Source organism: Ursus arctos, unplaced genomic scaffold (genome assembly GCF_023065955.2).
Source record: "Ursus arctos isolate Adak ecotype North America unplaced genomic scaffold, UrsArc2.0 scaffold_26, whole genome shotgun sequence".
NCBI lineage: Eukaryota > Metazoa > Chordata > Mammalia > Carnivora > Ursidae > Ursus > Ursus arctos.
In genome coordinates this window covers 24,815,985-24,843,979 of record NW_026622941.1, presented here as the reverse complement: position 1 = coordinate 24,843,979, position 27,995 = coordinate 24,815,985, and the positions used below count along the sequence as shown (strand labels likewise).

Genomic DNA, 27,995 nt, shown 5'->3' with positions numbered 1-27,995 from the left:
CTAAATATATATATAAACAAAGTCTGTGAGGAGAAACTGGTGCAAGTTTCACATTATTGAGATGAACTTGCACTCAAGCTGAAAAATAAAGGAAAGGGCATTCTACACAGGGAGGCATGAAAGCAGATGCTGTGTTCAGGAACTGGTTCAGGAGGGCAAGAACAAAGGTTTCATGAAGAGAGATACGGGAAGAAGACAGAGTAAAAGGCCTCGAGTTGATTTTGAAAGACTGGATAAGGAAGTTAAGTACACAATGAAGGTTCTAAAGCAAAAGAGTAACACGGCCAGATATGTCTAGGAAAAAGGAATCTGATGCCTGTGTTGGAGACAGACTGAAGGGGGAAAAGAGACTAAAATCACAGAAGCCAATTAGGACAGATCAGGCAAGAGACTATGAAAACCAAAGCAAGGGACCAAAGCCCTGGTTCTGCAGAGAAGGAAAGTGTTACTTCACAGGTAACAACAATGGCACAAACTGGATATTGAGGGTAAGAATCTAAGATGACTCCAAGCAAGGCAGACATTCATAAGTAGGAAAGGATAACGACTAGTGCATATGATTTGGGCATATGGATCAGAAATGAGAATACCAAAAAGGAAATTTAGTTGGCCATTTCCCCATTTTTGAAAATACTAATTGGTCCTAAGTTAAGAGTCCAATTGTGTATTACAGGTCTTTTAATTTTAACTAAATTCAATTTTAATTAAAATCCAATGAACTATGTCCTTCAAAAGGGTATACTTTATGGTATGTGAATTATATCTCAATAACGGTAATAAAAGATCACGGGCAAAAGAAATGAAAAATGTTTTTAAATAAATGCGAATCTAACTTTAAAGCCCACTCCTTTATTCCCAAGGCATTCTGTTGAGCCACTGAGTAACATAATTCATTATAACATTCCTGGTTCTTAATTTTAGTTGTCAAACTCCTTTTTTTTTTACAATGACATGTTCTTACATATAATCTTAAGATTATATGTCTTACCTTTGTTCTCTTGTTGCAGTTCTCGGATTTGCCTGTTTTCTTGCTGGATTCCCATAACTAATGTGGCCCGTGGTCGATGCCTTGCAACTTCATTAAGTTCTTGAATTTCTTCCTGATACTAATAGAAAGAACATGGGGGGAGAAAATACTTGAAAGTATATATCTCAGATATATATCTGATAACGGTCTAATATCCAGAATATATAAAGAATTCTTACAACTCTAATAATAATAATCCTAACTTAATAATAATACATTTAATACATTAAAAAATGGGCACACACGATGGGTAAGTTCTGGGGAATCTAATGTACAGCATGGTGACTATAGTTAACAAGATTGTATTATATGCTTATAAGTTAGTAAGAGATTTTAAATGTTTTCATCACAGTAATTATGTGAGGTGATACAGGTGTTAACTACTGTGGTAATCACTTTGCAATATATATATATGTATCAAATCATCTTGCACACCTTAAGCTTACACAATGTTATATATCAATTCTATCTCAATAGAGCTGGAAAAAAGTGGGCAAGGGTTTTGAAGAGACATTTCTTCTCTAGAGAAGGTATACAAATGGCCAGTAAGCACATAAAAAGATGTTTAATATTACTAGTCATTAGGGAAATGCAATTCAATACAGTAGTAAGATACCACTTCACAACCACTAGAATCCAGAATGTATTTTATTTTATTTATTTATTTTTTGGCTTTTTAAAAAATTAATACATAATATATTGTTTCAGGTGTACAGGTCTATGATTCATCACTCTTGCACAATACACAGCGCTCCCTACAACACATACCCTCCCCAGTGTCCATCACCCAGCCACCCCATCCCTCCTACCTTCCTCCACTCCAGCAACCCTGAGATTGAGAGTTTCTTATGGTTTGTCTCCCTCTCTAGTTTCATCTTGTTCATTTTTTTTCCTCCCTTCCCCTATGATCCTCTGCCTCGTTTCTCAAATTCCACATTACTCAGCGAGATTATATGATAACTGTCTTTCTCTGATTGACTTATTTCACTTAGCATAATACCCACGTCATTGCAAATGGCAAGATTTCATTTTTGATGGCTGCATAATAATTTCATTGTATATGTGTGTATATATATACACACATCATCTTTATCCATTCATCTGTCAATGGACATCTGGGCTCTTTCCATAGTTTGGCTATTGTGGACATTGTTCCTTTGAACATTGGGGTGCAGGTGCCCCTTCAGATCACAACACTTGTATCTTTGGTGTAAATCCCTAGTAGTGCAATTGCTGGATTGTAGGGTAGATCTATTTATAACTTTTTGAGGAACCTCCATACTATTTTTCAGAGTGGCTGCACCGACTTGCATTCCCACCAGCAGTGTAAACGGGTTCCCCTTTCTCTGTATCCTAGCCAACATCTGTCATTTCCTGACTTGTTAATTTTAGCCATTCTGACTGGTGTGAGGTGATATCTCATTGTGGTTTTGATTTGTATTTCCCTGATGCCAAGCAATGTAGAGCACTTTTTCATGTGTCTGTTGGCCATTTGGATGTCTTCTTTGCAGAAATGTCTGTTCATGTCTTCTGCCCATTTCTTGAATGCATTATTTGTTCCTTGGGTGTTGAGTTTGATAAGTTCTTTATAGATTCTGGATACTAGCCCTTTAACTGATAAGACATTTGCAAATATCTTCTCCCGTTCTGTCAGTTGTCTTTTGGTTTTGTTGACTGTTTCCTTTGCTGTGCAAAAGCTTTTTATCCTGATGAAGTTCCCAATAATTCGTTTTTGCCCTTGCTTCCCTTGCCTTTGGTGATATGTCTAGAAGTTGCTGTGGCCAAGGTCGAAGGGGTTGCTGCCTGTGTTCTCCTCAAGGATTTTGATGGATTCCTGTCTCACATTTAGGTCTTTCATCCATTTTGAGTCTATTTTTGTGTGTGGTGTAAGGAAATGGTCCAGTTTCATTCTTCTGCATGTGGCTGTCCAATTTTCCCAACACCATTTGTTGAAGAGACTGTCTTTTTCCACTGGATATTCCTTTCTGCTTTGTCGAAGATTAGCTGATCATGGAGTTGAGAGTCCATTTTCTGAGTTCTCTATTCTGTTCCATTGGTCTATGTGTCTCTTTTTGTGCCCCACTAGGATGACCTTAATCAAAAAGTCAAATAGTAAGTGTTGGACAGAATGTGGAGAAATTGTACTGTTGACTGGAATGTAAAATGGTGTAGCTGCTTTGGAAAACAGTCTGGCAGATCCTCAAAAAGTTACACACAGAGCCGATGACCCATTCATTCTACTCCCAAGTATGTGTATGTATGTATGTATGTATATATATACACACACACACACACACACACCCAAGATAACTGAAAATATGTCTACACAGAAACTTGTACACAAATATTCATAGCAGTATTATTTATAATCGCTCCCAAATAGAGACAATCCAAATGTCTATCAACTGATGGAGAGACACAATGCACTATATCCTTATGATGGAATATTATTCAGCAATAAAAAGGAATAAAAAACTTATTAACATGCTACAACATGGATGAACCTCAAAAACATTACGTTAAAAAAATAGTTACAAAAAGCCACATACTGTATGATTCCATTCATATGAAATGTTCCAAAGAGATACATCCACAGAGATAGAAAGATTAGTTGCCAGGGGCTGAGGGAAGGGAGAGCTAGGGAACAGCTGCTAATTGGAGGTGAGCATTTGGAGTGATAAGACTGTTCCGGAATTAGATAGTGCGTATGGTTGCACAACCTGTGAATGTACTAAAATCCAATGAACTATGCCCTTCAAAAGGGCTAATTTTATCGGTATTGTGAATTATATCTCAATAACAATAGTAAAAGAACATGTGCAAGAGAAATGGAAAAAAAACTATAAATAAATGTGAATCTAACTTTAAAATTGTACTCCTTCATTTTCAAGGCATTTTGATGTGCCATTTAGTAATGTATTCATTATAACATTTCTTGTTCTTTAGTTGTCAAACACCTTTGGTTTTACAACTCAATACCATATATATGTTCCTTGGAATGCATGAGTCAAGCTGGAGAGTTAGGGAGATATATAATCTGTTTAGGGCAACAAAACAAGTAAACTTGCTCCATTATTTCCAGCAGCTTTGTTAAAAGCGATATCCCAGGGTTGCTTCCTTTTACAAAATGGATGAATTTCACAAGAGTAGGCTATGAATATACATTTCCCCCAACTGATTTCCATCATAATATAAGAAATTGTATAATTCTCTTTGAGTTGAAAATTTTTATCCTAAGAAGGTTTTTAAAATGGTAGCTAAACTCCATGGACCACTGGAAAGTTCTTAAATACAAGGTCTTATATGAGAAAGTTCTTATATATATTATAAGGATAATTAGAAGTGAAGCCCTTTTCATTTTTTAACTGGTAGCATTAAATGAAAATTAAGGTAGGAAGTACAAATTCAACAACTGTATAATGTATAAACCAGATATCGCCTTACATCGCTTTTGAAAACTACTTTGTTGTTAAATAACATCACCTAAGTACTTTTATAAAGAAAAACATAAACATTTCTACATTATAAAATTTGAGACAGAGCAAAATATGTCACTATTAGTAAAAGATATTATTTGATCTTTGTCAAATATCTCTGAACATAATATATTCATATAATTTCTAAACAATATACAACTTTGTCAGAAAAACAAGTAATCAAATAAACAGTTTTCAGAATATACATACATATATATATCACCTGGACATGACAAAATGATATGATAATCTAAAGTAAAATTAAAACCTACAGATCAAACTACTTTTCAAGTTTTACAGAACATTAAAAAATGACTAATTAAGAAGTTTATGACTCAAGCAATACATAAATGTCTGACTGCTTTTTTCAAAATGGAATCAACAAGAAAGAAAAATCAAACCTGCTTCATCGCTTCTACTCGCTTATTGAGAGCTGTGGTTTGCTCAATCAGAGATTCTGCTGCATCGTCATGATCTCTCAATCTTTCAACAAGAGCTTTAGCATCAGCAAGTGCCTTCTCAATTGTGCAACTCATTTCTAAAGGAATGCCTGTAAAATTAAGGTACATTTGTTACAGGATTGTTCACTACACAGAAAAACATGTAAGACACTTGCGGTTTTGCTTCTGTTAGGATGGCAAAAGCTTGAGAGTGAATTTATAATATTAAAAGAAAAATTAGAGCATATATAAATGATTTGCAGACATAATCAGAGTGTATTTAAAACACCCTGAATTTATGATGGGGAAAAAAAATACAAATCAAGTGAATACATTTTATATTATATAGAAATTATACTCTTCATGAGAGCATTCCCTTATCTTGTTATTTGTGAAAAAGGTCACTTTACTAAGTCTGTACTCTGTGGTCCATGACTGTGAGCTGCTAACTATGAGATCCTTCCTAGCCTCTGCTTGGTCAGGTGACCTGAGACACCATTCACAACACACACTTATTGACCAGCCAGAGTGGTCTCTGTGTCATGCTATGTCAAAGTGTCCTTCTTTTGGAGGAACTGCTTCTTATATGAAGTACTATAATCCTAACGCCTGTGCTTCCTTAGTAAATGGTTAAAAAAAATATGACTTAGAACACCAGCCATTATGGGAAATTTTTGATATGTTAAAATCAATAAATAATATGTTTAAGAGGAGCTCAAAAAATTAGCAGACAAAATATGAAACAAGTTAGCTTCTTTCTTCACTTAGTATGCAGAGACCTCAAAACAAAATCGTAATTTTAAAATAATCTCTCTCAAACACTTTAACCTTCTGAAATTTACTATCTTTGAATTTTTCTCTTTATACTAAGTTTTACTTTACCTTCTATATGAGCCATCCTTTCTTCAGGGCTTTCTCAAAAAGTAAAGTCACACTGTAAAATTACGAGGCCAGAACTTCTATAGAAGTTAAATTAAAACTCTGGTATAGATTCAAGCTAAGGGCTATCATTAAGGATTTCATCAACTTTAGGAAGACAGAAATTTGCTACAGAATGCAAGACAGATTCTACTGTGCTAGTTTAAACCTGCATAAGAGGATTTAATCAGAATAAATTAAAACTGCCAATTTAGAAAATACTCAATATACGACATTTCCAGAGAGCTTTAAAAATTAAACAAGCTGGAAATTAATACAATTTCTGGCTCTCCAGATAAAACAATAAAGAGATTTGTCTTCCAAGATTTGAGAGACTTAGAAAAAGGTACTTGAAAAAACGATAAGCAAAGGGGTCATTAAAGTTACAACTGTCCCGTACTGGCTAAAACACAAAAGGACGATTATCTAATATCTGTCCAAGATGCTGCTCCAAGGAAGACATTGGCATCCAACAATGCCCTGTCCTTTTTCTAAACTTCCAAGGAGAATTATCTAAAATGATAGATGAATAATATAGCCACCGTATCTCTCATTAACCCCACTAGTATGAAACACCAGATCCTTCAGAGTAAAATTTTAAAGTTATTTAAAGCCCTCTCACCAAAAGGAAACAAAAACAAAAACAAAAAAACAAAACTGGGAGGGGGAAGAGGGGGCAAACTGACTTGTAATGAGTAAAAAAGAAAAAAAATTAAAAATAAGACATATATGTCTTACTAGATAATTGGTTGTACCAGATAGTCAAAGAAAATAATAAAAAAAATTTTTTTGAAAGTCTAGAGAAAATTGTAAAAGACTTTAGAGACATGAAATTTATCTTGGCTTAATAGAACAACTCAAGTACTAAGAACCTCTAACAATCCCAGGTCCCAACCTGTAAATAATATTATTGGGACCACTATTTGAAGAATACTTCTGTATGGTCTGTAACACAACATCTACAAATATAATACACGGGATCTGTTTCCAAACAGAATACACTAAGGCTCCTACATACGATTAGATGATAGGTGATGTAGACATTAAAAAAACTATACTGTGTATATAATTCAGTAAGTTCCCCCCCCCACCCCAAATAAAAGGGGGAGAAGAAAAAAAAAACAAACTAAGCTCTTAGGTTCCTCTAGGCAAAAGAATCCACAGAGACTGACAGATTAACTGGAAGACAGCCCTGAATCTAAACGAGTCTTTCTTTTTAAAATATGAAAAAGTTATGCTGTATTCTGGGGATATTAACTTCACAACATGGCACCAAAGAGCCACTGATTATTAAATCCTATGCCTTAATTGAGTAGCTAAGATATCCTTCTTCCCTCAGAGCAATCACAGGCCTAACTAAATTGGTTAAAGCATCTTCCGGACTTAAACTAGGTCTTTAAACCTAATGTTGCCATGTCGCAAATCCCTATTGCTAAAGGAAATCACTCTACATTTTCTACTAATTGAGTAATTATGAAATATTGTTACTTTCTCCTTTTCATATTACCATCCACTAGTGACATTCTTACCCCAACAACCAACCAACTGAACGAAAATCTCATGATTGTGTCTCCATTCCATAAATCAAGAAGTGTCCAAGACCCAAATAAAACTTTTGAATTCTCTAGGAACAAATCTTGACTTTACTGCTTGTTAATGGGCTTTATAGTAAGCACAAAAAGTGACAATACCAGGCATGATATACAGTAGGTATATTTGATACCTATTCTGATAAAATTAATTTTCTTACTGGGAGCCAAACTGATCAAATGACTTAACTGTGGCTGTTTAAGATAGAGCAACTTGCTTAAAAAAAAAAAAAAAAAAAAGTAAACTTATATAGTAATAGCTGGATCATTTTTGGGATAATTCACTTCTTTGAAATACTGCAAAAAAAAAAAGTTTCTCAGATATCCCTTAATAAACAATGACTACATTAACTATTTGATGGCTTGATACTACCTAAAATAACAGAGACAAACAATAATAAAAAAAAAATACCATACAAGCTAGGATGCTAAGTATGTACTAGCATACATAGTATAATTAAGGAACTACCCTTGCTACAAACAGATTTCTTTGACTCAAAGTCCTTATGCAAGGACCTCACATAAAACAATAAAATCATAAATCTATGGAGAAGTTAAAGATTCCATCATAGACACGCAAAATCTGGCCTGACAAATTCCAAAAAGAAACATGAGATGATCAAGTTGTAAAATCCACAAGGATAAGAGCTGCCACAATCAGAATGGTGTCTTCACAGCACCAGATGAAACCTCAAATGGACACTAGAAACTCCAGGAAACATCTCATTCCAGTAGGAAAAAAAAATTGGCCACAATATTAGAAACACTGATGGGAAAATTTTTTGGATGGCCCAGTGCAAGCTTTATTTGTATATAAATTAATCTGGAAAAATTTAAAAGATGAAGTGAGGACTAAAACCATTCCTAAAGATGTTTTTAACATCTCCCAGTGGATTTTATAGGGCTGTCTCTCTATGCTCTAGCAATAGGTAACATTCCTTAATATACTAGTATGTTTATAATATGGACAGGCTGAAAAAGTCCCCTGTTGAAAAGCCATAATAATTGCAGTAGTTAAAATACTACTGTAGTTTGTATTTCCTACCAATGACATTCTAACTTCTCAATCAAGTAATATGGAAACATACTTAACTGGCACAATTATTTATGAATTTAAATTATGAAACACTGTCTCTTCCTCAGAAATCTTCCTGTCTTCATCATTCTCAGTCCTCAGCAAAACTCAAACAGAATAAACCCAAGAAGGTCTAAACTCATACACACCATAATCAAATTTCTGAAAACTAAACACAGAGAAAAATTCTTAAAAACAGAAAGACACAAATGACACTTATGAAGAACCAACAATTTGAAGGACAGCCAGAAGCCAAACTGATTGAAATAGAAAGTAGAACACTTAAAATGCAGAAAGAACAGAACTGTCACACCAGAATTCTATATCCAGCAAAAATACTCTTTATATATGAAGGTGAAATAAAAATCACTCCCAGAAGAAAAAGAATTCATTTTTTTTTTAAAGATTTTATGTATTTATTCGACAGAGATAGAGACAGCCAGAGAGAGAGGGAACACAAGCAGGGGGAGTGGGAGAGGAAGAAGCAGGCTCATAGCGGAGGAGCCTGATGTGGGGCTCGATCCCAGAACGCCGGGATCACACCCTGAGCCGAAGTCAGATGCTTAACTGCTGTGCCACCCAGGCGCCCCAAGAATTCATTTCTAACAGATGTTTTCTAAAGGTATCAGAAGGAAACTTAGAGCATTAGGAATAAAGGAAGCATGACATAAATAAGTAGGCATATACCATAAACTATTCTTGAATGCTTTAAAATGTCTGACATTTGAAAACAAGAACTATAACTTCCGTCTGACAGAATTTTCAGTTTATGTATATGTAATATATAACTATGACATAAAGGTGGGAGGATAAATGGACCTATATAGTGATAAGGTTTCAACATGTCCCCTGAAACTATTAAATGTCAACTGTAAGTAAAAGTTTTATATAAGTGTATATATATGTATACACACACACACACACACACACACACACACACACACACACACAAATTCCTAAAGAAACTCCTAAAGAGCCTGTACAGAGATAATAGTCAAAACCACAATAGATGAATTAAAATAAAGTGAAAAGTGTTCAATAACCCAAAAGAACGAAAAGGGGGAAATAAAGGAACAAAATGTTGAAGGAACAAATTACGAGATGTTGGACCTAAATCCAAATAGATTAATAATTACACTAAATGTAAATGTTCTAAACACACTAATTAAAAGATATATTATCAGAATGAATTAAAAAACAGGACCCAGGGAGGGGCTAAGATGGTGGAGTAGGAGGATCTTCAGCTTACCCTGTCCCACAGACACACAAAAAGACAACAGTTACATCTGTACAAATAACTCTAAAAACGACCCAAAGACTGGCAGAACACACCTTCCACAGTTAATGGCAGAGATGAGGCCACATTAGAAAAGGAGAGGTAGAGACTCCTTGGGAACCAAACCCCTGGTGAGACAAACCACAAAGGGGAGGGATACCATAAGCACAGAGAATCAAGAGTATCAGGCCCCACCCCAGACACCCCAGGTACCTCAAGCCCTGGGGACTTTCACTATGAAGACAAATCCTTGTAACATTGGCTATGGAAACCAATGGGGCTTAACTTCTGGAGCTTTAAAAATCAGTGGACTTAACAAAAGAGGGGGGAGGTAATAGGAAACTGAGATCCTGACCTTAAAGAGCCAGGATAACAAATAATTCGGGCACAGAAACAGCAGTTTGAAAAGTGCCTGGGGTGTATGTGAAGCAGATTTATTTCCTAGTCTCAGAACATATGCTGGAGGAGCAGGGATCTTCAGAAGATTTCTCTAAGAAAAAAGTGATGGTGGGGGCCATTTCTCTTCCCCTCCCCTAGCCTGGATAGCCGGACAGCTGCAGGAACTAGCACTAAAATTCTCCACACTTAGCACTGCATGCCCTGCCCCCACATTCCCCTGCCACATGCCTGTTCCAACCCTGCTTGCCCACCTTGGTAGGCATCCTTCTAAAGAGGCTCCTGCTCCTCCACATCCTGCAAGCAGCCCTGGCAGGGAATGGTGCTATTCCAAAGGAACTCCTGCCTTGGGGAGGAGGCAGATAATTCTACACACCAGCTTGCCCACGGTTCCAGGAGTCAAGTCTTTTAGCAGACTGTACAGGAAGAAAGCTCTACCATAGGGTGTGCCTGCAGCTGCAGCCAGAGGCGGACTATAAATATGTAGTCTGACTGCCAGTACTGGCCCTCAACAAAAGCCTCTGTGGGCTCTGCAGGGAGAAAGCCCTTCCTTTCGATGTACCAAGAGAGAGGCTAATTGCAGACAGCTAGCCTGACTGCTGACCCTGCCCACCTCTCAGCCAACCGAGATCTCATATAGGTTCCTCAACAACTCAGGGACTAAACCCTGCCAGTGCACCCACAGGAGGCAAGGCAGGTTATGCAGCCACATGTGGGCTGAAGGCAAACATGGCTCAGCCACAACAGGAGGGCACATACAGCCCACACAGGGGATATTGCTTGAATACCTGAGCCTGGTGACCAGGAAACACTGTGCTATAGGGCACCATAGAACTCTTCTGCATAAAGTCATGAAGATACTCACTGAACTTGAGAAAAAAGTGAATGAACTCATGAGAACTTCAACAAAGAGAAAATATAAAACAGAACCAGCAAGAAATGAAGAACTCAATAACTGAAATAAAAAACACACTAGAGGGAATCAACAGAGGATTAGGGGAAGCAGAAGAATTGGTCAGCGGTCTGGAAGCCAGGGTAATGGAAAGCAACCAAGCTGAACATCAAAAAGAAAAAAGAATTAAAAATGAGATTATTGATTAAGGGAACTCAGTGATATCATCAAGCATAATAACCTCTGCAATACAGAGATCCCAAAAGGAGGGGAAAAAAAGGACAGAAAACCTGTTTGAAGAACTAATAGCTGAACACTTCTCTAATCTAGAGAAGGAAACAGACATCTGGATCCAGGAAGCACTGAGGAGCCCCCACAAGATTAGCTCAAGGAGGTGTACACGAAGACACATAATGATTAAAATAGCTAAAAGTAATGACAGAGAATTTTAAAAGGAGCAAAAGAAAAGAAAGCAATTCATACAAGGGAAACCCTACAAGGCTATGAGCTGATTTTTCAGCAGAGACTTTGCAGACCAGAAGAGAGTGACATGATATATTCAAAGTGCTGAAAGGAGAAACTAGCAAGTTATCATTGAGAATAAAAAGAAAGGTAAAGTTTCCCAGACAAAAAAAGTTCAAGGAATTCATCACCACTAAACTAGCCTTACAAGGTATGCTAAAGGGAATTCTTTGAGTAGAAAGAAAAGGCCCTTATGAAAGGAAAAAAATTCACAGGTAAAATCAAATCTATAATAAAAGTAGTAGGATATCCACTCTCACCACTTTTATTCAACACAGTACAAGAAGCTCTAGATACAACAATTAGATGAGAAAAATAAAAGGCATCCAAACTGCTAAGGAAGAAGTAAAACCATCACTATGCACAGATGACATGACACTATACATAGAAAACCCTAATGATGCCACCAAAAAACCATTAGAATAAATGAATTCAGTAAAAGTTGCAGGACACAAAATTAATATGTAGAAATCTGTTGCATTACTATACATTGATAATGGGGTAGCAGAAAGAGAAATTAAAATAATCACATTTACAATTGCACTAAAAATAATAAAATACCTAGGAATAAAGTTAACCAAGGAGGTGAAAGATATACTCTCTAACCTATAAAACATGGTGAAAGAAATTTAAGATGACACAAACAAATGAAAAGATATTCCATGCTTATGGATTGGAAGAATTAATATCATTAAAATGTCCATACTACTAAAGCAATATACAGATTCAATGCAATCCCTATCAAAATACTAACAGCATTTGTCACAGAACTAGAATAAACCCACAATTTGAATGGAACCACAAAAGACACTGAATAGCCAAAGCAATTGTGAAAAAGAAGAACAAAGTAGGAGGTATCAAAATCCCAGATTTCAAGATGTAGTAGAGAGCTGTACTAACCAAAACAGTATGGTATGGCACGCACACACACACACACAAGACACAGAGATCAACAGAACAAAATAGAGAGCCCAGAAACAAACCCATTATTTATATGATCAATTAATCTATGGCAAAGGAGGCAAGAATACAGAATGCGGAAAAGAAAGTCTCTTCTGTAAATGGTGCTGGGAAAACTGGATAGCTACATGCAAAAGAATGAAACTGGACCATTTTCTTACACCATACATAAAAATAATATGGATTAGTGTCTTAAACATGAGACCTGAAACCATAAAACTCCTAGAAGAAAACATAGGCAGTAATCTCTTTCACATCAGCCACAGCAACATTTTTCTAGATTGGTCTCTTCAGACAAGGTAAACAAAAGCAAAAGCTATTAGGATTACACCAAACTAAAAAGCTTTTGCACACTGAAGGAAACCATTAATGAAACAAAAACCCAACCTACTAAATGGGAGAAGATATCTGTAAATGATACACCTGATAGGGGGTTAATATATCCACTATATAAAGAACTAACACAACTCAACACCAAAAAATGGCAGAGGATCCGAATAGACACTTCTCCAAAGAACATATACAGATGGCCAACAGACCCATGAAAAAGTGCTCAACACCACCAATCATCAGGACAATGCAAATCAAAGCCACAATGAGGTATCACGTGCCACGTGCCACAATGACTAGAATAAAAAAAGACAAGAAATAACAAATGTTGGCAAGAATATGGAGGAAAAGGAACCATCAGGCACTGTTGGTGGGACTGTAAATTGGTGTAGCCACTGTGGAAAATAGTTTAGAGGTTCCTCAAAAAATTAAAAATAGAACTACCACATGATCCATTAATCTCACTACTGGGTATTTACCCAAAGAAAACAAAAACACTAATTCAAAAAGATATATGCACCCCTATGTTTATAGTAGTATTGTTTTTAATAGCCAGGATATGGAGGAACCTAAGTGTCCATCAATACAGGAATGGGTAAAGATGTGGTATATACATAGAATGGAATATTACTCAGCCATAAGAATGAGATCTTGCCATTTGTGAACAACATCGGTGGACATACAGAATATTATGCTAAGTGAAATAAGTCAGACAGAGAATGACAAATACCATATGATTTCACTTACATGTGGAATCCAAAAAAAAAAAAAGAAAGAAAGAAAGAAAGACACAAGCAAAACAAAACAAACCCAAAACCAGATTTTAAATACAGAGAACAAACTGGTACGGTGCCAGAGGGATGGTGGGTTGGGTGGGGGATGGGTAAATAGATAAAGGGGATTATGAGGTACAAGCTCCCAGTTATAAAATAAGTAAGTCATGAAGATGAAAAGTACAGAATAGGGAATACAGTCAATAATGCTGTAATAATATATGGTGACAGATGGTGACTATACTTTTCATGGTAAGCAATAAGTAATGTTGGAATTGCTGAACCAATCTGCTGTATACCTGAAACTACTAATATTGTAAGTTAATTATAATTCAATAAAAAGAAAAAGGGAAAAGAAAAAGCATAGAATAGAAATTTAAAAAATAGGGGCGCCTGGGTGGCTCAGTCGTTACGCGTCTGCCTTTGGCTCAGGTCATGATCTCAGCGTTCTGGGATCGAGCCCCGCATCGGGCTCCCCGCTCAGCGGGAAGCCTGCTTCTCCCTCTCTCACTCCCCCTGCTTGTGTTCCCTCTCTTGCTGCCTCTCTCTCTGTCAAATAAATAAGTAAAATCTTTAAAAATAAAAATTAAAAAAATAAAACAAGATCCATCTATAAATAATCTATGTGAAACTCCCTTCAAATATGACATAGGTAGGTTAAAAGTAAAAGGATGGAAAAAGATATAGTATACAGACACTAATCAAAATAAAGTCGGAGTGTTAATAAGCATGGGAAAAGATACTCAACATGATTAGCTATCAAAACCACAATGAGATGCTTCACACCCACTAGTATGGCTATAACAGAGAAGACAGATAATAAGAACTGATTAGAATGCAGAGAATTTCTTTCTCAGGAATTGATAGAATTTGTACCCAGAAAATCAACAAGGATACAGGTGGCATGAACAAACATCTAGATGGACTGAATATCAACAACAGAATACACATTAAGTGTGGATAGGACATTCACTAGGATAGATCTTATCCTAGACAACAAAATAAACCTTAACACATTTAAAAGAATTGCAATCATACAAATTATGTCCTGTAATGATATTAAACTAAAATAGGTAACAGATAAGAAAATCTCCAAACATTTGGAAAGTAAAAAACACACAAGTAATCCGGAAGTAAAAAAAAAAGTCTTTTTGGAAATCAGAAAATATTTTCATCTAAACAAACATGAAAATACAAGATATCAAAATTTTGATATGCATATATAGCAGTACTTTGAAGAAAATTTGTAGCATTAAATTCTTTTATTAGAAAATTAAAAAGATCTTAAATCAATTACCTAAGCCTCAAACTTATGAAATGAGGAAAAGAGCAAACAAACTCCAATGTAAATAGAAAGAAGGAAATAATAAAAGAGCAGAAATCAATGAAACTGAGAACAGGAAAACAACAGAGGAAAACAAGTGAAACCAAAACCTAATTCTTTGAAAAAGCAAAAGAAGTGGATAAACCTCCAGCAAAACTGATCAAGGGGGAAAAAAAAGAGAGAGAAGATATAAATTACCAATGTCAGGAATGAAAGATGGGACATCACTTCAGACTCCTAATTCATTAAAAGAATAAGTGAATACAGTAATAAATTTCATACACAGTAATTGGATAATTTAGATGAAATGGACTAATTCTCTAAAAATCATAAACTACATAGTCACACAAGAGGAAATAATTAATAATAGACCTATAATCACTAGGTATAGTAATTATAGTTATAACTACTAATATCCTATAACTATTCCATAATAGTCCTATTAACTATTAAAGAAATTAAATTTGTAGTTAAAAATCTTCCACAAAAAATCTCTATTTGGATGATTTCAATGGCAAATTCTACCGAATACATACAGAATACCAATCTTGTACAATCTCTTTAAGAAAATAGAAGAAAATACTTCCAAACTCATAAAATGATACAAGCATTACTCTAAAACCAAAACCAGACACATTCCAGAGAGACAGAGAGAACCACAATCCAATATCCCTCATTAACATAAATGTAAAAATCCTCAAGAAAATATTAGCAACTCAAATTCAGCAACATATAGAAAGAATAATACACCATGACCAAGTAGGGTTTATCCCAGAACTCAAGGCTGTTTCTATTTTTAAATATCAATCAATGTAACCCACCATAAAAACAACAACAACAAACACCTCATCATACTAATTGGTGCATTTGAAAAAAAAATCCTTTCATAATAACAATTCTCTGCAAATAGCAGGCAATTGCCTCAAAACGAGAAAGGGCATCTTCAATATAGCCAATATCATACTTAAGTGAAAGACTGTATTAAAAAAAAATGAAATTTTGGGGTATAAATCTAACAAAACATATGTAGGATATGCACACTGATAACTACAAAGTGCTAATGAAAGAAACCAAAGAGGGTTTAAATAAATGGAGACACACCGTGTTCATAAATTGGAAGACTCAACATAGTAGGGATGTCAAACATCTACAACTCATCTATAGACTTAATGCAACTTCCAATCAAAATCACAGGCCTTGTTGTAGAAATTGACCAGCCAATTCTAAGATTTCTATGAAAATGCAAAGAGACTAGAATAGCCAAAAGAATTTTGAAAACAAAGTTGGAGAAATCACACCACCAAATTTTAGGACTTACTACAAAGTTACAGCAATCAAGACAGCATGGTATTGGCAGAGACAGAAAACAATAGAGGTCAGAAATAAGCCCACAGAAACATGGTCAACTGTTTTTTGAAAAAGGTGCACAGACACTTCACAGCGGAAAAGGCAGTCTTTTTTTTTTTTTTTTTAAGATTTTTTATTTATTCATTTGAGACAGAGAGAGAGAGAGAGAGGCAGAGGGAAAGGGAGAAGCAGACTCCTTGCTGAGCCAGGAGCCCAGTTCGACTCGGGGCTCCATCCTAGAACCCAGAGATCATGACCTGATCCCAAGGCAGAAGCTTAACCATCTGAGCCAACCCAGGCGCCCCAGCAAGGACAGTCTTGTCAACAATTGGTTACATGCCAAAAAATTAACCCCAACATAATTCTTACACTTTATACAAAAATTAATTCAAAGTAGACCATAGATCTAAATGTAAAACGAAAAGTGAAGAAAATCCTTGTGACTTGGGATTAGGCAAAAAATTTTTTAGACATGATATCAGAAGCTTGATTCACTAAAAAATATTAATAAACTAGACTTCATCAAAACTAGAAACTTTTGCTCTGGGAAAGGTACTTTAAGACAATTTGAAAAGAAAAGCTACAGACTGGAAGGCAAAATATGCAAAACGCAGATCTGACAAAGAACTTTATTTAGAATATATAAAAAACTCTCAGAAATAACAGTAAGAAAATCATCCAATTTTTAAAATAAGCAAAAGACTTTAACACTTAACCAAAAAGATATAAAGATGGCAAATAAGCACACGAAAGTATGTTCAAAACTATTAGCTATTAGAGAAATGCAGTTAGAACAATGAGATCCACTATAGCCCTATCAAGATGGCTAAAAAAAAGAAAGTACTGACATTCCAAGTGCTGCAAGGATACAGTGTGACTGGAACTGTCATACAACGCTGGTGACAATGCAAAATGATATGGCTATTTCAGAAAACGGTTTGGCAGCTTCTTACCAAGTTAAACATCTAGCTACCATATGACCTCGCAATACTACTTCTGGGCATTTACTGTAGAGAAACAAGTGGATGAGCAAACTGTAGTACAGCAATAATATGGAATGAAGTACTGATACGACAACAATATAGATGAATCTCAAGGGCATTAATGCTAAGTGAAAGAAGATAGTTTTTGGCATTGCCAAAAAGACAAAACTACAGTGCACTTCCTGTCCCCAAGGTTTTGCCTTTGTCATTAATTCATCTGCTTGTTATTTGCACGTATGGTATAAGGAAGCTATCTACTTGTATTTCCCTTGTCTTATGGGGACAGCTAGTTTCCCCAGTCTCATTTATTGCACAGTACATTTTTCCAGCACTGAATTTTTTTCTATTGAAATATATTTGACATATAACATTATGTAAGTTTAAGGTGGACAGCATACTGATTTAGTATTTATATACTGTAATATGACTGCCATTGTAATGATAATTGGCATCTCTATCATGTCACATTATTTCTTTCTTACGGTTGGAATACCCCCCTCATTTTAATGCCACACCTGTTTTTTCAATAAATTTATGTATGGGTATGTTTTTGAGCTCTCTATTCTACCTCTGGGTCTTTTTATCTACATCAACACTATGCTGCTTCAACTGTTATAGTTGTAAAATACACCCTTACTATCTGGTATGGCAAGTAACCCTTTTCTCTTTAAAAATTGTTTACTTATTCTTAGTTTTCTCTTCAACCTAATGCAATCCAAATGGAACTCCAGGGGCACCTGGAGTTTTGGCTCAGATCATGATCTCAGGGTTTTGAGACTGAGCCCTGCGTCAGGCTTGGAGTGAAGTCTGCTTAAGAGTCTTTCTCTCCTTCATCCTCTGCCCCTCCCCTCCTCTAAAAAATAATTTAAAAACAACAACAAAAAAACAAATGGACCTCCAAAGCACTCTAGATCAAACTGCTAGGTATTAATTTTAATTAATTCAAATGTTAGTAGACTTCTGAACCCAAGGAATACTACCTTATATTCTCTTGGTCAATAGGACAAGTGTTATTCCCATTTTATCCATAAGGAAATAGACTCAGGGTTCCCAAATGTAAGGAGCTGAATGACAGTACCATGCAGTAAGGAAGGAGCCAAGCTAGTACCAGAAATAGAATTTCTGATCCTGAGTCTAGTGCTCTACTGAGAAGCCAAGGTGGATCCTCAGGACCATTTGCTTTTAGCAATGTAAAAACCGTCTGTCTCCTTGAGTGAAAGAACAAAGCAAATTCCCTGAACCAATGGGATTTCCAAGATATTAGAAAAACTGTATATCAATCCAGCAACAGAACATGAATGGAGGTGTAAATGAAGAAAAAATTAAAAAAACCCAAATTCCAAATATTTTCCCTTATAATAAAAACCTACCCATCCACTTTAATTAGGCATCACAGTTAATTATAAAACCAATTAATGTTATTAATGTTTACTGACAGGTTTTTTGAAATTACAATTAACATCCACTTTAAAAAACCTTCTCTAGATGGCATAATGAAATACTGTCAAAATGAACTATATTTAAAATTTGCTTTGTAACTATAAAAATATACCTATTCAGAAAAAAGAATAAACATCAGGTAATTGAAGGCATAATTTTGTTAACACTTCAGAAAGATAGTGACACAGTTTCTAAGAATCTGCATGTTCATTTCCTATATGTGAAACAACAGAAAAGTTTAAAATATTTTATAACATGCATTTACTTTGCCACCTTTTTTGAAAATCATTGTTTTCTCCCCCTTTTTTGGCTAGTAAGTGGAGTGGGAAGAAGACTGTTTTCCTAACTCTCTAACAATTTTTAAGTATTTAAAAATAGACTCCTGTAAAAAAAGGGAGTATTTTCCATTATCTGCCTATTTTTACAGTGCCTGTCGTAACTGGTCACGGTGCACTTACATTATTTTCTATAGGTAGGCCCAAATTATAGGTGAAATTTTTCTAAAGGTTTTCCCCGGCCTGCATTAGCCACATTCTGCCCACTTTGCCACCCAAAGATATCTGCAGACTCCTGGCAGAGGATTCAGAACATTCTGCTGCTCATAAAAGAGAAACCACTACCCACTCAAGATAGCAACTGCCAGCTGTTTAGTTTTACATTTTGGTCAAGAAAAATTTAAAGACATTCAAGTCACTCTTCTTTCTCTTTTATCCACAAATCCACTATCCCATAACTGGACATACACAGAAACACTGTGACTATTGATACACCATGAGTCTGTCTTTAAGTATCAACAACCCAGTTTAGTTAAAAATTTTTATTGGATTGTTCAGGCAGGTGCCACAAATATTAATTAGTGGATAATATTAACAGATATATATGGAGGGGCGCCTGGGTAGCTCAGTCAGTTAAGCATCTGCCTTCAGCTCAGGTTGTGATCCTGAGGTCCTGGAATGGAGCCTGGCATCGGGCTCTCTGCTCAGTGGGGAGTCCGCTTCTCCTTCTCACTCTCCCTCTCTCACTCTAATAAATAAATAAATAAATAACATCTCAAAAAAAAAAAAAAGAGATACATATGGAAACAGAAAAATAAAAAGGCATAGTTATGGCTTTCTTAGAAACTTTTAATCTAAAGAAATCAAGAATGTATGTAAATTACATATATAAGCATCTTATACAGACAATATATTACTGTATTTGAAAGCACAGAAAATTTTCACGATCTTTGAAAATGATGGAAACAACACGTTTGGAGCTTTATGAAGAGGCTTTATGAAGAAGATACATTTTTAAAGTTGGAAGGAACAGAATTTAAAAGGACACAGGAGAATTTTTTTTTTACCTTAGAATTGTAGCTAAATATAAGTTGCATATACATATAGATTCAAACGGGTATGACAGGTCAAGGAATTAACCTAATCTAAACCAGTTATTTATAACCTATGGGCCAAGGAGTCATTGGAAGAGTTACATGGATGTACACACACCAAGTATGATCTTTAGTCTAAAATATTTTTCTTACACATTTAAATATTTCTCTACTTTTCAAATACAGATACTAGTATAATAAAATATAAAATCATTTAAAAGCACAGCAGTTTTTTCCATTATGCATAAACTCAATCAATGAATACTAAAAATACAATTACTTGTGTGTTGGGGTACAGAGTTTCTCATATTCAAAACAGGTCAGGGCCTTTAGCTAACATACAAGGTTCCTTTTGGCTCTAAAATTCTGTGATTTTAAGAGCACTAAGGACTCTTACTATGAATCTTTAGAACTATTACATTATAAATATGTATACATATTTACAAATGTATATACAAATGATGCCTACTATGTTTATACAAATAATGCCTACTATGCCCCCAAGCACTGGACTAGCTTTTGTTACAAAGATGAACAAGCCAGAATTCCAGACTTAACCTCAAATTGACATAAGAGACAGATACATGAACAAATAAGTGCTCTGGGAGCACAACGTTATTAATATCACCTGGGGGGGGGGTCTGAGAAGACAAGGCTCTATGAACTGGGTCTTGATAGGTGGGAAGTGGGGTAGAGAGAAAGAGTAAGTATTCTAGACAGAGGGTAAAGCACATATAAAGGCACAGAGTTGTGAAAGTGAACGACATGTTTGGGCAGCCAATTCTGGTATGGCTGGATATTAAGGTATCTGGAGGAAAAGCAAGAGGGGACTAAAATATAAAATGGCCTGGAACAAGATAGTTAAAGGTCCTGAATGATATGCTTAACAATTAAGACTTAATTCCATTAGGAATAGGGTTACTGAAAAAGTTTAAGGAAAGGAGTGATATAAACAGATTTTAGGATGATAACTCTATGGAAGGATGATGGTGGAGAAACTAGTGTGTGGGGCCGGGTTGGGCAACTGCAATAATTCTGGTTAAAGAAGAAGGAATAATTTAGAGCAGAGGAAGTGGAAATGCAGAATCAAGGATAAAGGTTTCCACTTGGACAACAGGATGGATACTGGTACCATTATCAGATATGGGATACAGAAGAAAGGCAGGAAAAAAACCAGTAAAAGTAGTATTCCTTGGAGGGCAGTTTCAAGACAGAGGGAATAGTTATATACATGTAATATGCTGCAAAGCTGAAAACTGAAAACTGAAGGGTCCCTCTTTCCTCCTCTCAGTGGTAAGCTCCCAAGTGGGTTTAGGCAGGAAGAGAAGAGAAACGGAAGATGCGTCCAGACAAGGTTACGGCCAAGGCTTCAAGAAACTTTCCGCACCTCAGACCCGGAAAGAGGAGCACACAGCTGGGGCCGTGGAAAAGGATACCGCTCCAAGGAGCGGGTAAGCAGCACAGGGAAACGGCTAGTGCCAGTTCGAGAGATGCAAAGCACCACAGCGGCCCAGGGAAAGGAAACTTCCAACTCCCTACGCCCGCTCTTGTCCCTCGATTTATTTCCACTTACTCTGGTCTCAATCCCTCGCAGCCGTCTGATGTGGCGTTAGGACTCAAAGCCTCTGCTAACAGGGACCTACACACCCAAGGGAAGAGACTCCTCTCGCCTGTTCAGCTTCTTCAGCTAGCAGACGCAGAACCCAGCAGAGACAGTCAGCGGTGGGGCTGCTGCAGAGGTCAGCGGAGCTCAGCCCCATCACTGGCCCGAGGAAAACCTCCACTGGTCGACTCGGACCAGAGCTCGCAGAACGCTCAAACCTCGCGAGATTTCCTGCCTCACGTTACCGTGGGGGGCAGAGCCGAGAGGTATTGGCGGCTTCTCGCAGACTTGCGCGAGAGGTGGGGGCGTTCCATTCTACGTCCCTCCCCATCGATCTACTCAGGTTTTTGCTTGGCTTCTCGCAAAGTGTCGCGAGTTTTGCCGGGGGAAGCCGACCTGGGTGGAGAGACCAAGAAGGGGAGGCCGGGTGGGAGGGTCTTGCACTTAAGGGGCCGTGGCTGGTTTAGTTGGTGCTGTGGTTGGTACTTCGCTGTTGGGGAGGCTCTGAGGTCGCCCGGATCAATCTTCCCAATGGGTTATTGGGAAAATTAGCGGGTAGAAAGTCTTGAGGGTCGGAGGCATTATTTCTTGGCTCCGCCCTCTTCCTGTTCTGCGAGCTGGGCGTCTGGCCCACCGAGGGGGAAGGGCCGCTTGGCGGGGCTGAGGAAGAGGGCTTTGCGCACGCGCGAGTCAGAGTGTGTGAGTGTTTGTGTTCACGCGCACGCGCGCGCGCTCCTGCATTTAGGAAGCCTGGGAAGGACCGGTGTGCTAGGAGATGAGCGGGGAAAGCATAGTTCCCTGTCTTTGGTACCAGACACTCCTGACTGTGTGCTGACCCTCCCCACCCAGCCAGCAGCCTTTTCCAGAGAGGCTGTGGTCCATAGCCTCTGTTCGTTTTCACTGCAGGACCAGGCACGAAAGTAAGCGAACCTCGATCCTGAGGTCTTCCCTATCCACTCACCTTGTACTTTCCACCCCCCACCCTCCAGCAGAGTGTGTTTAGGTTTCTCAAAGAAGAGTTTGCATGAAGGGGAAATGCGTTTGAAAGCAGAAGAAAATAGCTAGATCGTAAAAAGTCAGTTCGTTTTGATGAACACTTTTGCTCTGCTTACCATGTGCTTTTTGAATGTGGATTGTCTATTCAGTATAGGTTTTATTAGCGAAGCAAGGGAGTTTTTATAAGAAAAAGTTTAAAAGTTTCTCCTCCCCAGCAATGTGAATGGTAGCAACTAAGTTTTTCTATTCTACATGATAAATTACTTTGGCGTTACAAAAGCTAAGGGGGAGAGTGTGGATTTGGGGTCGTTATCCTAATGCGAAGACCCGATATGTGTTAGGAGATGTTTATTATATTTGGGGCTTTCCTTTTGCTGTCACTCCTCTTTTCCTGTTAATTCTGGCCCACCTTAACCTTTCTCAGAAGTCTTGAGACTTTGGAGGGAAGTCCAAATTGCTTACTTGGGTTAGTGTGGGGGTTTATATGTGATTAATGTCAGTTAGCAAGAATCATCAGAAGTGTATTTTAAGAATATTTGTCATTTATTGTGTTTGGTATTATGTAAGGGAATCAAGTACAATTATTTGTAAACATTTTTTTCTGACAATTTTAAGTTCATTAAAAAAGCAAAAAATATATATGGACTGTAATTTTGCCTGTGACTGATAGAGTGACAGCTTAATATGGTGTGGCTTATCCCTCCAATTGATAGTTACTTTCTGGTCATGACCTCATTAAATCTTGTCCTTTGTTGGATAAATTTCTTTGAATGCTGATTATTCATGTTCCCTACCAAATCTTTTTGAGGAAAAGACATTAATTAGGGACAATTTAAAGATATTAAATATCATGTATGAGACATTTGGCTAATATATTTTATCCCTTACAGGTTAAAAAAAATGAAGATTTTTTCTGAATCTCATAAAACAGTATTTGTTGTAGATCACTGCCCTTACATGGCAGAATCATGCAGACAGCATGTCGAATTTGATATGCTGGTGAAGAATAGGACCCAAGGAATCATCCCTTTGGCCCCCATATCTAAATCATTGTGGACTTGCTCAGTAGAATCTTCCATGGAATATTGTAGAATAATGTATGATATATTTCCTTTCAAAAAGCTGGTGAGTGTGAAGTACAAGCAAAATGACTTTGGGGGATGAACTTAAGTGCCTGGTACAGTTTTTACATAAGAATTTACTATAGATTTGACTTACAACTGTTTACTACTTTAAAAATGTGGTATGTAGAACTCTTTTTCAGAATTAACATGCTGTGTATATTTAATTGGGGCCAACAACAATAATAACAGCTAACAGTTATGGAGCATTTACACATGCCAGTCATTTCCAAAGTGCTTCATATATATTAACTTCTTTAATTCTCACAACAATTCTATAAGGTAGCTACTGTAATTACTGGGAGAATATTCAAAGTATATAATAACCAGAATAGAATAGGCACTGACCATGGAGAACTGTTACTGGCCTAAACAGAAGAGATGTTGGGTGTAAGCAATGTCAGATTATGTTGGTCTGTATCCTCTGAATATCAGCTTTGCTTATTATTGCCATGTTGGAGATCTAGAAATTGAGGCAAAGAGAAGAAACTTGTCCTGAGTCACACAGCTAGTTAGAGGCAGAGCCAGCATTTGAACCTAAGCAGCGTGGCTGCTTATAGATTTAGTGAATGCACACTAAACTGCTGCAGGATTTGGCCTTATTAGAAAGAAAAGCTCTTAAGAATGCTAAGTGGAATTTTTTTTTTTCACAAGAAGAGAGATTGAAGATTTATAGATTCCAAATATGAAAATTATCTTCAGGTTTCATTATCTCAGCTGTTTTATTTTGAGAGTCATTTGGTTAGCCACAAGTGGATGATTTGCTTTGTCTCATTTGGAGCAGCCTAGGCTGGGACCTAGCCAGTTCTTAGACTAGCACAGGCAGGGCAGTAATAGTAAGGCTGAACATAGAGAATCTAATACATTTAGATATATTCCAAATTAAAATGTAAGTTGTTTTTAGTCCCTCCGTGAATTGTGCATTATGTGGGGTAAAAGAACATGAAGGGGAGGATAAGTAGTAATTTGGGATGCAGGCTTTGGTTCAAATTCTGGCATCATTAGGGACCACAGTGTGACCTTGATCATATTGCTTAATTTCTTCAGGCCTCAGTTTCCTCCCATGTAAGCATAACGTCTCTTTCTATGATGTAAGATTTCAATAAGATAATATAACTGAAGTGTCTAGTAGACTATGTCCCTGTCAGAGAAGCCTTAGGAGAGAAAACTACTTATCAGATTTTTTAGGAATGCAAAACTCATATTTCATGAACAGTAGGAAAAAAGATCATGGGTTAGATCATATAGTCCAGGGGAAAGAAAGAATCTCACCCTCCTTCAAAAGGGAGTGATCATCATTTTATGTATTTTCTAATATATCTTTCCTAGCATTATCATCTTTCTCGATAGTATTTTTTTGTTTGCATATTACTTTAGAATAAAGTCCAAATGCACTATTTTGACTTTCAGTGCTTTTTGTGATATGGCTACTACCTATTTCTCTGAGCTTATCTCCCACCCCTTTGCCTGCTTTGACCTTTTCACCCTTTTGAGGGTACACATTTAGAGGCCTTCGCATTTGCTGTTTGTTGTACCAGGAATTCCCTATCCCCAGCTCCATTTATGGCTGGTCTCTTGGTCATTTGGATTCCAATCAGTTGCCAGTTCTATAGAGAGCCCTTCCCTGACCACCCAACCTAAAGCAGCTAACCAATTTCGTTTTCATGGCATTTATCACTCACTGAAATTATCTTGTGCATTTGTTTGTATTCTTCCTATACTGCCCGTTATCTTACCACTACCCCCAAACCCTTGACTTTCCCCGCATTGTGAGTAATATAACTTTTATTCATTGCTGTATTTCCAAATCCCCAGTGCCAAGGATAGCACCTGGCACATACTAGCATTCTTTAACTATAAAGTGAATGAATGAATCAGCAAGCCAGTGCTAGAGACTGCATATTATTTTAAATATGATGTGATTAAGTGGAATTGGATGTGAATACTAATTATGTCTTTGAAATCTATCAGGTGAATTTCATTGTGAGTGACTCTGGAGCACATGTTTTAAATTCTTGGACTCAAGAAGACCAAAATTTGCAGGAGGTATGGTTAGGTTTTGAGCTGTGGCCCTTTCTGAAAATTATCTGAATGTGGTAATACTTTCTTGAAAAATGATTTAAAGATTTTTTTATCAGTATAGTATTTGCACATAGTTTTAAAACAACTAATACTAAATGAAAAACGGCTATCTTCATTACAGTCTTTTCCCACTTCTTAGAAGCAGACTTTCAACTCTAGCTCATCTAGTCTGTATTTCCATATTTCTAAGTAACAGTTTTTACTGCTATTGATAGAGTTCTCAGTTAATCTTTATTTTTTATCTTTATTAATGAAGATTTAACTTCTTTCTGTCACCCATGCCCTTATGCCTACCCTCTTACCTTCCCTCATTTTCTCGGTGTTGTTATATCAGAATTTTATTAATTTAAAATCGCATATTTGCATTATGATATCTATATAAAGTGTTGTTCATTGCTAAGCTAAGTAGTATATGTGGTTATTTCCTTTCTCTTTTTTTTTAGGTTTTATTGAGATATCATTGACATACAGCCCTGTATAAGTTTAAGGTGTACAACATAATGATTTGACTTACATAGTCTTTCCTTTTTTGTGTAACTTTTTGTTCATTCCTGCAATTTATCATTACTTTTTTTGTTAATTTGCTTAATTTTGTGTGTATCTGTTGCTGCTTTTCCTCATGTCTCCATAAAACTTGCCAATATTTTATCATAAATGTGTGAGAAATTTAGCAGCTTGTTTTTTTTTTTTTTTTCCTTGAGAAACTTCTTGGAGCACAGTCTTCTGCACTAGTTGCTTTCAGTGAACTAGCTGCTTTCTAGGTCTGGTGCTTTTTAAACATTATCTATCTAAGGATATTGAGATTTGTGATAGATTATGTTCTTTGCTGTTGAGTTGGATGGAAGACTTCAATTCACTGGGTTATTTACTGATGAATATGAATATGAGAGACAGGCATTAGTGAAGTATTTGAATACATTTTTTGAATGATTTCATGTTAAAATTTTTTTTGTTGGTGGATATCCTTCAGTGGAAATAATTTCATCTAAATGTGTTTTAAATGGAACATTTTTAAAGAAAATGTGTTTATCATAGTGTTTGGTCTTAAAATGTTGTGATTAGCGTTTTAATGTGTAAACATATCTAATCTTTTATTCTTTTGAGGTAACTTGAGCAGTAGGCTTTTATTGGTTTAGCTTTGCATTAATATTACTCCAGAGTGTTCTTTATTCTTTCTTTACTTTAAAAAATAATGTTAAGGATTCTGTACATTCTCTCTGCATTGTCTTTTTGAAAGGGCATGTATTTTGCTCTACGTCTTTTATGAGGTGCTGTGAAGGAAGCTTGAAGCCTGTCTAGTTGTGTATAAATAAAAATCAGTACAAATTTGTATAGATTGTCCTTACTTCACCTCTGCAGTGCAGTAAAAGTTGTGCATTTGATAATGGTACATGCACTAATGATAAGAGAATTGCTATTTCCCTCTGCTTTCTGAATGTGAAGGCACATCCTATCAGGCTTATTGCTTTTAAATTGTGAACAGAGGAGAAACTCTATTTGGAAGGCAACTATATAGCAGATCACTGGTTTTTAAGATTATAAAAAATAATTGGCATTTTGTATAAATTATGTGTGATCTTGTTTGGGTTAACACATTTAATGTTTAGCTTTGGTTATCCATGTCACACCTTTCCCTAGTTACTGTGAACAATCATGAGTAACAAGTGAAGTAGATTGAAGACGAATTTTTGGGCTAGAAGGATTGTAGACATCCTTTCCTTTGACTCCTTCAATGTGCAGATGAAGGAATGGAGGCCTGCTGGGGCCAGAGGTTGTTTGACTTATACCTGGGTCCTGGGTTCTTTCTGTTATAGCACATAACTCTATCCTATACATCTTAAATTTTGTCACCAAAAATTGTTGGAGTTCAGAAGTTTCGTTCTGGTTTTTGTAGGCTTAATTAAGTAAAGTTTGAAAGTATTGCACTAATGTGGGGCAGGTTATATTATTTTCACTTTCAGGTTAGGAGAGATTGACCAGGGTTACATAGTATTAAAAGGCCTAGCCAGAATTTCATTCCATCTCTTTCTGACTCCGAAAGTTAAGCTTGCTTTCT

At 36.5% G+C, this 27,995-nt stretch overlaps 2 protein-coding genes across 4 annotated transcripts in view; one reads left to right on the top strand and one right to left on the bottom strand.

Annotated features, from left to right (window-relative positions):
• FGFR1OP2 (FGFR1 oncogene partner 2) overlaps positions 1-21,998 on the bottom strand; it is a 31,824-nt gene extending 9,826 nt beyond the window's left edge. For 2 of the 3 annotated variants that reach the window (XM_057318766.1, XM_057318767.1), the window contains exons 1-3: positions 21,711-21,965; positions 4,905-5,053; positions 989-1,106 (exon numbers count right to left, since the gene is read on the bottom strand). In XM_057318766.1, coding sequence (XP_057174749.1) covers positions 989-1,106; positions 4,905-5,039 — 253 coding nt within the window. In that variant the 5' untranslated portion in view covers positions 5,040-5,053; positions 21,711-21,965. Of the gene's footprint in view, positions 1-988; positions 1,107-4,904; positions 5,054-21,710 lie in introns of all 3 variants that reach the window. The other variant, XM_026502226.4, reaches the window with a different exon arrangement.
• Positions 21,999-22,108: 110 nt separating this feature from the next.
• INTS13 (integrator complex subunit 13) overlaps positions 22,109-27,995 on the top strand; it is a 28,154-nt gene continuing 22,267 nt past the window's right edge. The window contains exons 1-3 of the mRNA XM_026502227.4: positions 22,109-22,660; positions 23,627-23,861; positions 25,829-25,903. Coding sequence (XP_026358012.1) covers positions 23,637-23,861; positions 25,829-25,903 — 300 coding nt within the window. The 5' untranslated portion in view covers positions 22,109-22,660; positions 23,627-23,636. The remainder of the gene's footprint in view (positions 22,661-23,626; positions 23,862-25,828; positions 25,904-27,995) is intronic.